We start from the raw sequence: 13,452 nt of genomic DNA, 5'->3' as shown, positions 1-13,452 counted from the left end.
ATTTGCCTAATTACTGTCTCGGAAATAAAATTTGAGTGCCGAGGCATTTGAAGTCGTGTTTTACTATTCCTCCATTTATTCTTTCAAGCAGAATGCAAATTTTTCTTTTCTTATCTACTTTTTGTACTTTTATTTCACCGACCAAATATTTTTATTCGTTGCTCATATTTATTCATCGTCTTATGTTACGTTCCTCGTTTCTCATTTTTCAAATGGTTGTAATAAACATTATCTTTTGAATTAATTTGGAAATCATACCAGTCATTCAAAAGCAAAACATAAAATTGCATATGCTAAATCTATTTTATCTTAAAATGAAATATATCAAAATATATTTGCATTAATTAATCTCAATAGAGATTTTGTTTTTTACTTTAATTAGTTGACTCTCATTTTTTTTATAAATTCAATTACCAAACTTGATTATGATATTTTCACTATTTTTATCTCTTATAAGAAACTCATTACTTAGTACTTAATTATACTAATTCTTCGGGATGTTGCCACTCAGACTGTTATTCCAGACTTTAAGTCCTCGTGCCACATTAGATAGGCGACAGTCTGACTGTCGAGTACGGAAGGCAGCGGTAAGTAACCCAAGTCTAAACTGGTGTTATCCGGGATGAGAGCTGGCAACCGGCCAATTTCAGGTGGGAGATCTCCGGACAAGAAGTTCCTTCATGAGGTAGAGGTCAAACAGGCTTGGCATATCTCCTAACCAAGATGGAATTGGTCCTGAAATTTCGTTGCATGAGAGGTTCAGGACTTTGAGGTTCCTCAATCTTGCAATCCAAGAAGGGATTTGGCCTTTGAGATTGGATCCTCCCATAGCCAGAATTTGTAGATACTGGAAGCTACCTTGATGCCACGAGTCTTTATCATCAATCATCTCGCCGTGGAAGCAGCTCTCTATGAGCAGAACTGCTAAATTATCAGAGTGCCTCGGAATCTTCAAAGCTCCAACAACATTAGACAGGTAATTATTCGCAAGCAAAAGGTGCGTTAAAGATCTTAGTGAAGCCTTGCAAGGTGGGATTTCGCCCACTAGTTTATTGAACGCCAACCAGACAGCAGTCACTGACCTGCACAAGCACAAGCTATCCAGAATTCTTCCCACAAAGCTATTGTTCCCTAAATCAATGGCTTGTAATGTCTGGAGTTTAGAGAAATCAAGACTGGAAAAGTTGTCCTCCAAACAGATTGTTTCTCAAGAGCAGAGTTGTCAAGTTGGTGCAGTTCATCAATGAAGGAGGCAGACTGCCATTGAGGCTATTGGTGTGTAGCTGAAGTTGCTCCAAATTGGAGAGCAACCCAAGGTCCATCGGCAGCCCACCACTCAATTCATTCACATGCAGCTCAAGAACTCTAAGGCAGAAAAAATAACCGAAGGATCTAGGGACCCATTAAAGAGATTGCTGGATAGGTCCAAAGTCCGGATGGAAACGGGCAAGAAGATACCTGAGGATTCGGGTGATTGGAGTAGACCCGGAAAATGATTGAAACTCTGCTCAAGAGTTTTGAAACGATTCAAGAATGAAAAAGAGGTTTAATACAATTTAACCTCATGTGATATTACAGAAAAAGATAACAATTTACACTCTGTAAGGATAAACGAGTGACCCGATCATCACAGTTTTGACAAGCTACACCTTCCCATTGGCAACAACAAATGGATGACGACCAGTTGAGAGTAAAGATGTGGTCGTAGAATGATACAAGCAAATTATGATTCATTTGATTGCAAGAGAGTGCTTTTGATAAAGAGAAAAGAAGAAGAAAGAATTCGGAGATAACATTAATTGAACTTGAAGCTCAGAAAAGTCGATCAATGTTTTGTTTTCTTTATTGAATTTTCATTCATCCATATCTTATACGATATATGCGGCCATAAACACACACTAACTGAGAGAGAGAGAGAGAGGCGGGTCCAGGCAAGAGACCTTCACGTAATGTATCACAAATATCATTTTTTAAGATAAATTACAACCACCTTCTCTACAGTTTAATATAATTACAAATACCTCCTCATTCACACACCACATCTAATCCAATGCTACTTGCATTTCATTTATCCACTGCCATTCTCCACAACCAAAATTTCATCAAGACTAAATGTCCAATACTTTTTGACACAGAACACAAAAAGAGAAGATGCATTTTTTAATGAACATAAGCTTAAATAGTTTTTGAGTTTGCAATTATAAACCACTATAGTTTATTAGCCTCTCCATCTCTCAAAACAACTTTGTTATGTGTTGTGGTACAAATACAGTTCAAAATCCCCTGCGAAAAATATCACTCACTTCAATCTAACTACCATAGTTTAACTTATAGATAATCTAATCACTACAAGAATTTACATGTAAACTCGAACCAGCACAGGCAGTTGACGGTGCTCTTCAACTCCTCGTCGCCCTTTAGGCAATACCCAACTTCTTATAAATCTATGGCAACATAGAAACATGTAACAAATTAAAGAGAATATTTGGAAAGTAAAATCTCTTTAAAAGCAGATGAGTACTAAGATCCAATTGCTGACAAATGCTTTGTATCAGTGACAAAAATCTTATATGCATGAGCTCTAAAGTCTATGAAAATAATCTTTTCACTAACCTTAATTATATTAAAATTTTAAGATATTAAAATAGTAAAAGGAAGGCTTATTAGTCAGCTTACGAGCATTTTAACATATGCGCTTGAGCTCAACGTAACATGCAAAAAAACAAATTTTTCAATAGTGATATGCAATGCAACAAAACCCCCCTTTCCCATACCATTGCTGAACTTTACGAAATTCAGTGAGAACTGGGTATATATTCTCAAAGGCAGTATATGTCTCATCTCTGACCTGAAAAGGTTGAAAAGCATTGCATTACATCGTATGCGCACATTAAAGGGATAGAGTATAACATAGCAATAGGACAAACAAAAACAACTTTCACTACCTTAGCACCCGTGAGAACAATCTTTCCGGATACAAAAATCAGCAGCACAATCTTCGGTTGTTTCATCCGATAGATTAATCCAGGGAAGAGTTCCGGCTCATACTATACCAAAAAAAATTTGCAAATAAAGATTATATAGGTACTTTCTGAATATCAACATAATGATGTCCAGATTTCGACTCTATAACAATTAACTGATGCAACGTAATTCATCAATTAGGCAATAATTTGCAGATTCGACTATTTTAAGGGTCCGAAATTATTAAGGAAAAACAAAATTCAGTTTGACACACATGAAAATGCTTAATTGGTTGTACCATGACCTTGCAATGAAATCCAAGGAAAGAAATGGTCAACCATGTGACTAAAGCCAAACTTGTGCATCTCAATATTGGCATTTCTAAGTCATGGTGGATTTCATCTATGTTATTCATTTATGCAAATCTAAATCATCCTTCACTAAAGATGGGAAAGCAGGTTTTAGAATCTTTTTCATAAAGTTTCCAAATAGGATTTTTAACAGAACTCCATTTTAGGCACAGAAATAACACCTCTGAAATGAGAAAATTGGTTCTTCATTGCAAATAAATCAGTGCATACACATCACTACCAAAACCCAATCATTATAATAACCAAGGTAATCTTAAGCAGAATGTTAGAGAAGAGCAGTGGGCTTCAACACAAGAAATTTCCAATTTTAACAAGACCAATCAACTTCAGCATAATCAGATAGATTATTTGTAGCATTTAGGAATTAGTAAGAAACAAAAACACTAGATGAGGTTCAAGTAGGATCATCCATCCAAAACCAACACACAACCCCAATGTCTGTTACGTTTTTCTCAAAACAAAGAACAAGAAATCATAATGACAGTCAAGTAACTCTGATACGGCTATGTCCCGACTGTGTCCTTACACTATATCAATCGTGGAGTCTGGTCAGAGTTTTCAGTCTTGATTTTGTCTTTAGTTGGTTCCTTTTTACTCCACTAAATATAAAAATCAATGTGGCAAGAATCCAGCATATAATAATTAACTTTTATGTTATTGTCTTTGTCTCCTGTATCTTACCAATTTCTTTTGGAATATTACTCTAAAAGAGTATCAAATTTTTTTCACCAAAAAAAGCATTGTTATAATAGTAAATAGTTCAGTAGAATTGGCTGCAAGTTTTTGGTTGTTTCGTTAGCGTTAATACAGTGCAAAAATTCTCACCCAGCTTTACATATACCAACACCAATTACTTGAGGGAGAGAACCACATCTCATCTCACTCCAATTGAGGAGCAAAGATGATAAACTGTATGAAGTATAGAGAGGTCAACAAATTACTCACACTTGAAAAGGCACCATGAGCATAGGCAAGCCCTTCAAGTCGAATGGGGAATTTTACATCACAAGAACCAACAATGTTCTGAATCTTGAAATCCTACAAGTAGTACAAAAGAGACGCATGACAGTTAGCACCATAAAACTCAATATAGGGAAAAGGACAAAACCAGCTGAGCCGACTTTGAAAAGAAAAACTAAGAAAAAAATGTAAAAGAAAAGTTCAATAGGATATGGATAAGTACCTTAAACTTGGCTGGAAAACCAAGCTTCTGAATGATTCTAGCATACTGAAGAAAATTGCAAGTATTCATGGAAAGTGAGAAAACAAAGAAAGAGACCTTAAGATGAGATACATTATATTCCTAGATGATGTCATAGAACCTAACATAGTTGAGTGACAAAAGCCAGGTAAAAAAATGGATAATTACACCCCCCCCCCCCTCGAGATTTGGTGTAACTACACATAGACCCACTGTGCTTTGGAAAATTACATCTCGTACTCCTAAGATTTGCTTCCGCGTAACAAATAAGTCTCTCCGTCAGTCAAGATTCACTGAATTTGCTGATATTAAATAAAAAAAGAATGAATAAAAATCCATACTTACCCCCGATTGATTTATTACTAATTTTTTATAGGTCAAATAACTTTTTTTATAACAAAATTACCCTCTTCACACGTTAATACATGTGAGAAGGTATATCTTCACCATTACAAGAGTAATTTAATCAAAAAAACAAATCGTTTGACCTACCATAAAGTAATAAGTCAATCAAGGATAAAAATCAATTTTCATTCAAATTTTTTTTGTTAATATCAACCAATTCAGTGAATTTTCACTTAAGGACAAATGCAAACCCTAGGTATACTATATGTAATTTTTGCAAATTACAAGGGTCTGCGTATAATTACACCAAACCTAAGGGGAGAGGAGTGTTTTATCCCTAAAAAATGAAATCACTTGTGAAAGAATCGTTAATTCATCATCTTAAAAAACCCCATAAACAGTTTACGAAGGTGGAAGGATGCTCATCTTATCCTATGCTATACCTTTCGAGCAGCCAATTTTGACTGTTGTTCACTCTTGGCTCCTGTACAAACCTGAAGCAGCAACGAAAAAAATAACTTACGTTGTCTGAAATAAAACTCATTGAACATCCATTCGCCTCTCAGGGGATGGAAAAACTAATAAAGAACGAAAAGAGGTACAAACACTGAGCATCAACCAAATATAAACAGAAATCTAAAGACCGTACTCCAAAAATTGCCTCAGCAATACCACTAGAATCTAGCTAATTAGCACTTACCATCTTTCCAGATGCAAAAATTAGAGCGGTTGTTTTTGGTTCTCTAATCCGCATAATCACAGCAGCAAAACGCTGAAATCACATTATTAAAGGGTAAATATCCAATATACATGGCATAAAATAAAATTTATAGCCCAACATAAATTCTATAGATCTATCACTTTCAGAAACTGTGTCCTCTTATTTTTGCTAATATATTTACATAACAGCTTAAGCTATACTGGATATAGATAAACTAGTACTAAAAAACCAAAGGCAAAACTTAGCCCACCACTAAACAAAAGCAGAAAGAAGAAAAACAAAACACGCAAGTTCTACAGCATTCAAACTCCAAAAGAAGCAAAATAGAAACCGCAAAAGGCACAAATTGAAACGATAACAGAACTAGCCTTTTTCCACAATCAAATTGGCAACAAGTGCTGATACATTTTATATTGAGAATTACTAAGGAGCAAAATTCCAGTTTACTTGACCTATGCATCTGATTCAATAACAAAAAGAAGAACAAGAAACAAAAACAAGAATTTCAACAGCAAGGAAGGAATAAAAGCGCCTAGAATAGGGAGAAGTTATGGAGTAGGATACCTTGGGATTGTATTCAGCATTACGAGCTTGCAGCGCTATAGCTTTAAGATCCAATTTGCAGTCCAAATTGACTGTTGACACAATATTCCTGCATATACATCAAACCAGAGCCTATTAATATCTACACAGTATAAACGCAATACAGAAGAAGATACCATCCTTGTAGCTTCTGTTCAAACATATAAGTTCTCAAGCTGTGAACTACTTACAATACAAAAAAGAGCAAATAAATGCAGCAAAATTTCCCCAAAAAGCAATATAGATAGAATAGTGAGGACATGATCTTACTGGAGAGTTGGAACAATTCCCGAGGGATGCTTGGAGAGATCAACTGGTTGGCTCCCTTCCAACCCTTGAGGATCTGCCATCAAACAAAATTACCTGCTCTTTCGAATTTTGAGCAAAATTTACCACCTGTTCAGAATACCATTACAAGAATGACTAAAATGTACGTGTAAAAAGAAAAGAATAACATTCTTTCTTCAACTTAATCAGCACAAATCCTAGCCATGCCTTCTTAAAATTCCACTTAAGTTCTTAACACCACCCCCACCCCAAGAAAAACAAAAAAAGAATGTAAGACGAGGAAAGAGATCAGATTGACCCAATCAACCTAGGAACAGATCTCCTGGTAAAATGGACAAAAATTCAACCTCTTCAAAAAGAGCTCATCACCAATCTTCATAACACACTCAGAAAGCACCACCCAATTCCCCAACCCCAACCCTCTTCAAAATCCCAAAAATCAAGAAACAACAAAAATCATAAAGCAAAACAAAAGATTGGAGTTTCCAACGTAGGAAAACAACGCGAAATGGGAATCGACGTCAAAAATTAAACAAACAATCCAGAGATCCGACCTTCACACAAGTGAATTCGAAGGATCTGGGGCTTACAATATCCTCCTCGTGTCCGTTCAACAATCGTTAAGAAAAGAGAGGGGAAAACAACAATAGAGCGGTAAGAAATTCAAAAGATCGAGTCTTTTATAGTATGAGGATGAAATTTTCGTGTGTGTGTATATATATGTCGAGGGGAGGAGGAGGAGACGAGGGATTTCTAGAGAGAGAAAGATGAATATATATGAACAAAGAAGACCAACTGCGAGGGATAGAGAGAGAGAGAGAGGATATAAAGATGTGTACAGCTATGGATTTATTTGTACAAATACAAAAAGGAAAGGTTGGGACAACAACAGGCGTTTGTAGTCCAACGGTTAGGATAATTGCCTTCCAAGCAATAGACCCGGGTTCGACTCCCGGCAAACGCATTCTCTGCCAATTTTTATCACATTCACGTTATCTTAGTTAAGACCTACCCCCAAATTTCTACTTATACCTCGGAATAAAGCCATGGGTGGTTTAGGTAGGAAAGCATCATTGTTGGCTGAAGGGTACATGTTTGGAATTTTAAGTATTTATTACGTTTCAAGTTTATTTTTGTCTATAAATAGGTCATTTTTGTCAGTAAAAATTCGTTGAATTTGTTGATATTAACAAAAATACGTCAGTAATAAATCAATTAGAAGTAAATATAAATTTTTATCCAGGGATGTGGGGGTGATTAACGTCCTTTTTTGACCTGAGATCAGAATCTTATTTTTCAAATTCCTCTTAGTTCGGTTGGTGCGTCGGACCTATTAGTTCGGCAACTCAAATAATAGTTTTTCTCCGTGGAAATTTACAGAATGCTATCCTGAATGGCTTGGAAGTGATGAAGCTAAGCAACTCAGCTCGGAGTTTGGATGGATTGTTCTCCTCTGATGGGACTTACAAGGGCCAAAATCAAGGCCTACCGCAAGTGCACTGGCCAGACCATTTTGCCCAGCTGGAGTAATTAGAGGATAACAGGGCCTAAATAGACGTGCAGCAGCACTCAAAGCAGCGAGAGGATCCCAACACGAACAATTGAGAGACAACCATAATTGAAAATCAAAACTATCACAGAAAATGAACAAATTGTGCATATCATACACTACATTTTGGAACACTATAAATGTTAAGTTCATCAATGCATTGATGTGATAGTCTGGACTAGCGACTGGCTATGGTATAAATGATTATAATTGTGACTAAAACCCTAGCAAGTTTAATAGCTTTATCAAAATTAATGGACAAATTAATTAATTTTGTGATGATTGTATAGATATATCATCTTCCAACTTTGAGCTAATAAGCAGCCCCTGACCAAAAAAACCAGCCTTCAAGTTCTTGATTTATGGTAGGACCGGGTGGATTGGTGGTTTGCTTGGAAAATTCTATGAGAAGCAGGGGATTACCTATGAATATGGAAAGGGTCGTCTCGAGAATTCAATTAAAGAATTCAAACCTTTTATTTCTCTTTTAATTTATAAATTGGATCAAATTGAATAAAATTAATACAATTATTTTAATAGCTAACTTAAAATTCTAATTAATTAATTAATTAAATTTCAATTCCAATAGAGAAAAAAGCCGCAACTATAGTTCACAATTGACTAGTCAACACCACGTACTCTCTCTTTTCATATCCCTCCTCACCCCCTCGTTAACCCCCCCCCCCCCCCGCACCCACCCACCCACTCCAGTAAACGGGCGATTGATCTCCATTCGCCGTTGGAGGGAGTAGTGCACGATATTGTGGGCCATGCAGATGCGGTGTGGCTTCATTGGGTGGCCTTGGCCGTAGTAGTAGTCATCGATTGTTGGCTAGTAGAAGTAAGACACTCGTTGCTTCCTTGTGTCGCGACAGGAAAAGGACAGTGACTTGCCGCCTAGCAGTTGTGTGTTCATCGTCAGGTGTCGTGGGATTAGCTAGAGACTCGGGCGCTAGATTATCGGGCCAATTAGGATCGATGCTTCTGATGTAGCACTCGAGTGCCAGCACCCGATCATCTATGTCGGGGCGTTGCGGCTATGGTGGCGAGGGTGAGGAAGCAGTCGACTGGGTCACCTAGGATTTGCTGATGGCCTCTTGTTGTTCTGCAAAGCGGATATAGAATCAGTTAGTTTATTTAAGAGGGATCTTAATCTATTTGGAAACATGTCTGGGCTTCGTGTAAGTTTGCATAAAAGCCATAAATATTTGGTAATTTTTTTGATAAATGGACAATTATATATATATATATATATATATTGAAATTTGGCGTCAGTATATGCAAATTTTCTGTAATTTAAAATATTATATCTAATACTTCTGAAGTTTGGTATATCTTCTTAAACACAACAGGTTCGAACAATTATATGAAATTAAACTAACTATGAAACTTTAGTTACTGTAAAATCCTAATTAATATATTTAAAACTGTTACAAATATTCCAATATAAATATATAAGTTTTTATCATTATTGTTGTTATTATTTATACTCTATTTTTTTCAAGGGTTAATTATATTTTACTATCCAAACTATGACTATTTTATACTTTGGCATCTAAATTCTTTTTTTCTTTTTTCGTGTTAACTTATACCGTCTCAACTTTATGAAATTTTACACTTTACTATTTATAACTATTTTTTCACTAATTTTTTTTATCGAAAAAGCATCAATGCAGTGCCATGTGATATTTAGGTTATGTAATGTGATATTTTTTACATATGATCAGTATGTGATTTTTTTTCGACATAAAAAACACCAAAAAAATGATCATATATGGCAAAATACAAATTTCGCAAAGTTGGGATGGTAAATTAAAAAATAAATGATGATAAAGTATAAAAACGAGTATAGTTCGAAAGGCAAATTGCAATTCACTCTTTTTTCAATCACCATCAACAACAACAACATTAATAATAATAATCATAAATATAGACAAACGTTTCACATCGGTTGCAGACAATGAGCTTAAGCAACTTATAAGTTCCAAAACTTTATCTCCTTATCAGTATGCCTTTTTATAATAAAATCACAAATCTCATAATAATACCTTATAAAAAGAGGCACCGATTGAATCACCAATCATATAAATTAAATTTTGCAATTGGTCTATAATCCTATCATTGTTATTATTATTATTTTTTATTATTGTTATTATTTTGTCGTTGACCTACCATACTACATGTATATTTCAAGATTCTAAATATATATATATATATAATATTATAATCAATAAAATTTATTACATTTTTTTGTTATTTAATACGTTTTACATATTATATCAATTATCATTATATTTTTACTCTACATCCAAATAGAAATTCAAAAATTATTTCAATTACATCTAAACTTATTAACAATAGCAGAATAATTGTGGTATACTGATAAAACAAAACAAGATAAAAGAATATTTTGATTTTTTTTAAGCTTATAAAATATTAAATTTTATTTCAAAGTAAATTCCAAATTATTAAATTAAATAAGAGTACGGGATTTATAAGATGTTGTTAATATTAACTTTGTATCATAATGGAGGAATTTTAAAAATTAGTTATGATTGCATTACTTTTTTTTATAAATAAATTAAAATTGTAATCTTTTAGTATCTTATTTTGTGATCCTATATCCTTGTTTTTATACAAAAATTAATTACCAAAACTTTTGAATATTTTATAAGATATTATGGAAAATTTATAAAATTACCAAATACCCTTCTAGTTATTTTCTCTAAAGAAAACTTCTTTTTGGCAAAACACAAGAAAGGATAGAATCCTTCCACCCCCACCTACCCATGCAGATGAGCATCTATAAATTCCAGTTCCCAAGTTCCCACCCCCACCTACCCATGCAGATGAGCGCTATAAATTCTAGTTCCGAAGTTCCAATCCTATCTGCAGTCTCCATACCAATCAAATTCCCTAAAATTTACTTCTAAGATTCTCCCCAGATCTACATTCTCTCAATTGTTTTCAACCTCTCGATGACAACGTCGACCCTTTTCAAAGAAACCCAACCACCGCCGTCGCTGCAGCAAGAACTCCTGGTTACCACAGCCACCACTCCGGCTGTCAAGAAGAAACTAACCCTCATTCCCCTCATCTTCTTGATCTATTTCGAAGTAGCAGGCGGTCCTTATGGCGAAGAACCCGCCGTCCAAGCCGCTGGCCCTCTCTTCGCCATTCTCGGGTTCCTGATTTTCCCCTTCATCTGGAGTATTCCGGAAGCCCTGATCACCGCGGAGCTCTCCACCGCCTTACCCGGCAACGGCGGATTCGTGTTATGGGCTGACAGGGCATTCGGCCCTTTCTTCGGTTCCCTCATGGGTACGTGGAAGTTCCTTAGTGGTGTCATAAACATAGCTGCTTTTCCTGCTCTTTGTATTGATTATTTGAAGAGAATATTTCCAATTTTTGCATCTGGATTACCTAGACAATTAGCCCTCTTGATTTCCACTGTGTTGCTCTCGCTCTTGAATATCACTGGCTTAACCATCGTTGGGTATGTTGCGGTGGCGTTAGGGGTTATCTCCCTGGCGCCGTTCATCGTAATGTCTTTGATAGCCATACCCCAAATTCATCCCCACAGATGGATTAGTTTAGGGCAGAAAGGCGTGAAGAAAGATTGGACTTTGTTCTTCAACACTCTTTTTTGGAATCTCAATTTTTGGGATAATGTTAGTACTATGGCAGGGGAAGTTGAGAATCCACGGAAAACATTCCCTTTAGCCCTGTTTTCTGCAGTGATCCTCACATGTTTGGGATACATAATCCCTCTTGTGGCTGTAACTGGTGCAGTCGTGGTTGATCAGAGTAAGTGGGAGGCTGGCTTCATGGCCGATGCAGCAAGAACCATATCCGGCACATGGCTCAAAGTTTGGATTGAAATTGGAGCAGTTCTGTCGGCCGTTGGTCTCTTTGAAGCTCAACTAAGCAGCAGTGGTTATCAACTTCTTGGAATGGCTGACTTGGGCCTTTTACCAAAGTTTTTTGCTTCGAGATCAAAACGGTTCAATACTCCCTGGGTCGGTATCTTGTTCTCAACTTTGATTGCCATTGGTGTATCTTACATGAGCTACACGGACATTGTTGCCTCTGCCAATTTTTTATACAGTTTGGGGATGTTGTTGGAGTTCTCCTCCTTTCTTTGGTTGAGGTGGAAGTCCCCACAAATGAATAGGCCTTATAAAGTGCCTCTCCCGCTATATGCCCTTGTTATAATGTGCCTCGTCCCGTCGGTCTTTCTTGTATTCATAATGGTCATAGCTACCAAGACCATTTACTTGGTGAGTGGATTAATGACTATTGGAGGAATTGGTTGGTTCTTCTTAATGAGAGTTTGCAAATCAAAGGGGCTCTTACATTTCAAGAGGAATTCGGAGGACCAATGAATTTTAATATATTTGAGTAGGAAAATATGTAAAGTAAATCATACCACATTAACATAACCTAAATAATATTAGGTGGCTTTGATTTTTATTGTTTTTTCACCATATTAGTTAAACAATTTTTATGTAGTTTAGTTATTTTACACTATTTTATGTAGGAATTTTTACAATAGTATTTTTTATTTTTTATGTTGTTTTTTGTTGTAATTTTTTATTTTCGGTGTGTATTTTTAATTTTAGATATTATTGCATATTTTATTATCACCAAATCTATATTTTAAATTTTAATATTATTGGAGGCAACTAATTATGTAGTGGTTGGTTAGGTTGAGATATAAATCATTAAAAAGACAAAGGAAGATGGGATGGCATGTGAACGGCTGGCTGGGCTGCCACGCCCCCATTCCCATGTTATTAAATTATGATATAATTAAGACAATATTCAAAATAAATATTTATTACAAAATCGAAAAAATAAATATTTATTACTCTATTCTTGATTATACTATTTTTGTTTTTAAATTATTTAAAGGATAAAATACACTTTACCCCTTCAAATGTAATATTTGCTCTCTTAAACTAACAAATATAATACTTACCCCCATAAAATTAAATTTTTGAATAATATTGCCCTTATATTATATCTATGTATATTTAGTTCTTTTTAATAATTTTGTATTTTAAGTTTAATTAAAAAATTTAATCGTATAAAATATTTTTAATTATAATAAAGTAAAATAAAATACAACCAGTGAATTAAATAGTTTGAATTTTATTATATTTTACAAACTCAAAATTAAATAATAAATGAGTACAATAACCACACAAAAATATTTCGTAAAAAAATATTATTAATTTGGTTATAAAATTAAGTTATTAACTATTTATTCTTTTAGTATATCGCTCAAGATGTAATTAATTCAATTGAGTCTAATTCGAGTTAGAAATTCCATGATATAAGTCATCTTTAAATTATTTATTTAAAATTAATATTTCATTGAATACTCTATTACATATACAAATAAAAGATTTTCCATGGAATGTATTTG

The 13,452-nt window shown here is 34.8% G+C and overlaps 2 protein-coding genes, 1 non-coding gene and 1 pseudogene across 5 annotated transcripts; 2 read left to right on the top strand and 2 right to left on the bottom strand.

The window, feature by feature from the left end:
• Positions 1–90: 90 nt before the first annotated feature.
• On the bottom strand, positions 91–1,403 carry LOC148786830 (uncharacterized; annotated as a pseudogene).
• Positions 1,404–2,141: 738 nt separating this feature from the next.
• LOC105170608 (TATA-box-binding protein 2) lies at positions 2,142–7,287 on the bottom strand. 3 transcript variants are annotated; one of them, XM_011091441.3, is made up of 10 exons: positions 7,027–7,287; positions 6,455–6,547; positions 6,167–6,254; positions 5,582–5,653; positions 5,325–5,375; positions 4,519–4,563; positions 4,281–4,373; positions 2,946–3,047; positions 2,775–2,848; positions 2,142–2,444 (listed from the first exon to the last, which is right to left on the bottom strand). In XM_011091441.3, coding segments are annotated over exons 2-10 (606 nt in total). In that variant the 5' UTR covers positions 6,535–6,547; positions 7,027–7,287; the 3' UTR covers positions 2,142–2,443. The 3 variants fall into 3 exon arrangements, with proteins under 3 accessions (XP_011089743.1, XP_088741355.1, XP_011089742.1); XM_088885229.1 differs by having other exon boundaries at positions 6,455–6,580; positions 7,063–7,286; XM_011091440.3 differs by having other exon boundaries at positions 6,455–6,580; positions 7,027–7,285.
• A 77-nt stretch (positions 7,288–7,364) lies between these two features.
• TRNAG-UCC (transfer RNA glycine (anticodon UCC)) lies at positions 7,365–7,436 on the top strand. Its single transcript has one exon. It is a non-coding gene; the product is annotated as a tRNA-Gly (tRNA).
• Positions 7,437–10,851: 3,415 nt separating this feature from the next.
• Positions 10,852–12,654, top strand: LOC105170607 (putative polyamine transporter At3g13620). Its single transcript, XM_011091439.3, has one exon. It carries the CDS (start codon positions 11,000–11,002, stop codon positions 12,404–12,406), a length of 1,407 nt encoding a protein of 468 aa, XP_011089741.1. The 5' UTR covers positions 10,852–10,999; the 3' UTR covers positions 12,407–12,654.
• The last annotated feature ends 798 nt before the right edge of the window (positions 12,655–13,452 follow it).

The sequence above is a fragment of the Sesamum indicum genome, linkage group LG9 (assembly GCF_026168435.1).
Source record: "Sesamum indicum cultivar Baizhima isolate 11 linkage group LG9, ASM2616843v1, whole genome shotgun sequence".
Classification (NCBI taxonomy): domain Eukaryota; kingdom Viridiplantae; phylum Streptophyta; class Magnoliopsida; order Lamiales; family Pedaliaceae; genus Sesamum; species Sesamum indicum.
The sequence above is the reverse complement of the archived record's forward strand: the minus strand, read 5'-3'. Positions and strand labels throughout refer to the sequence as shown.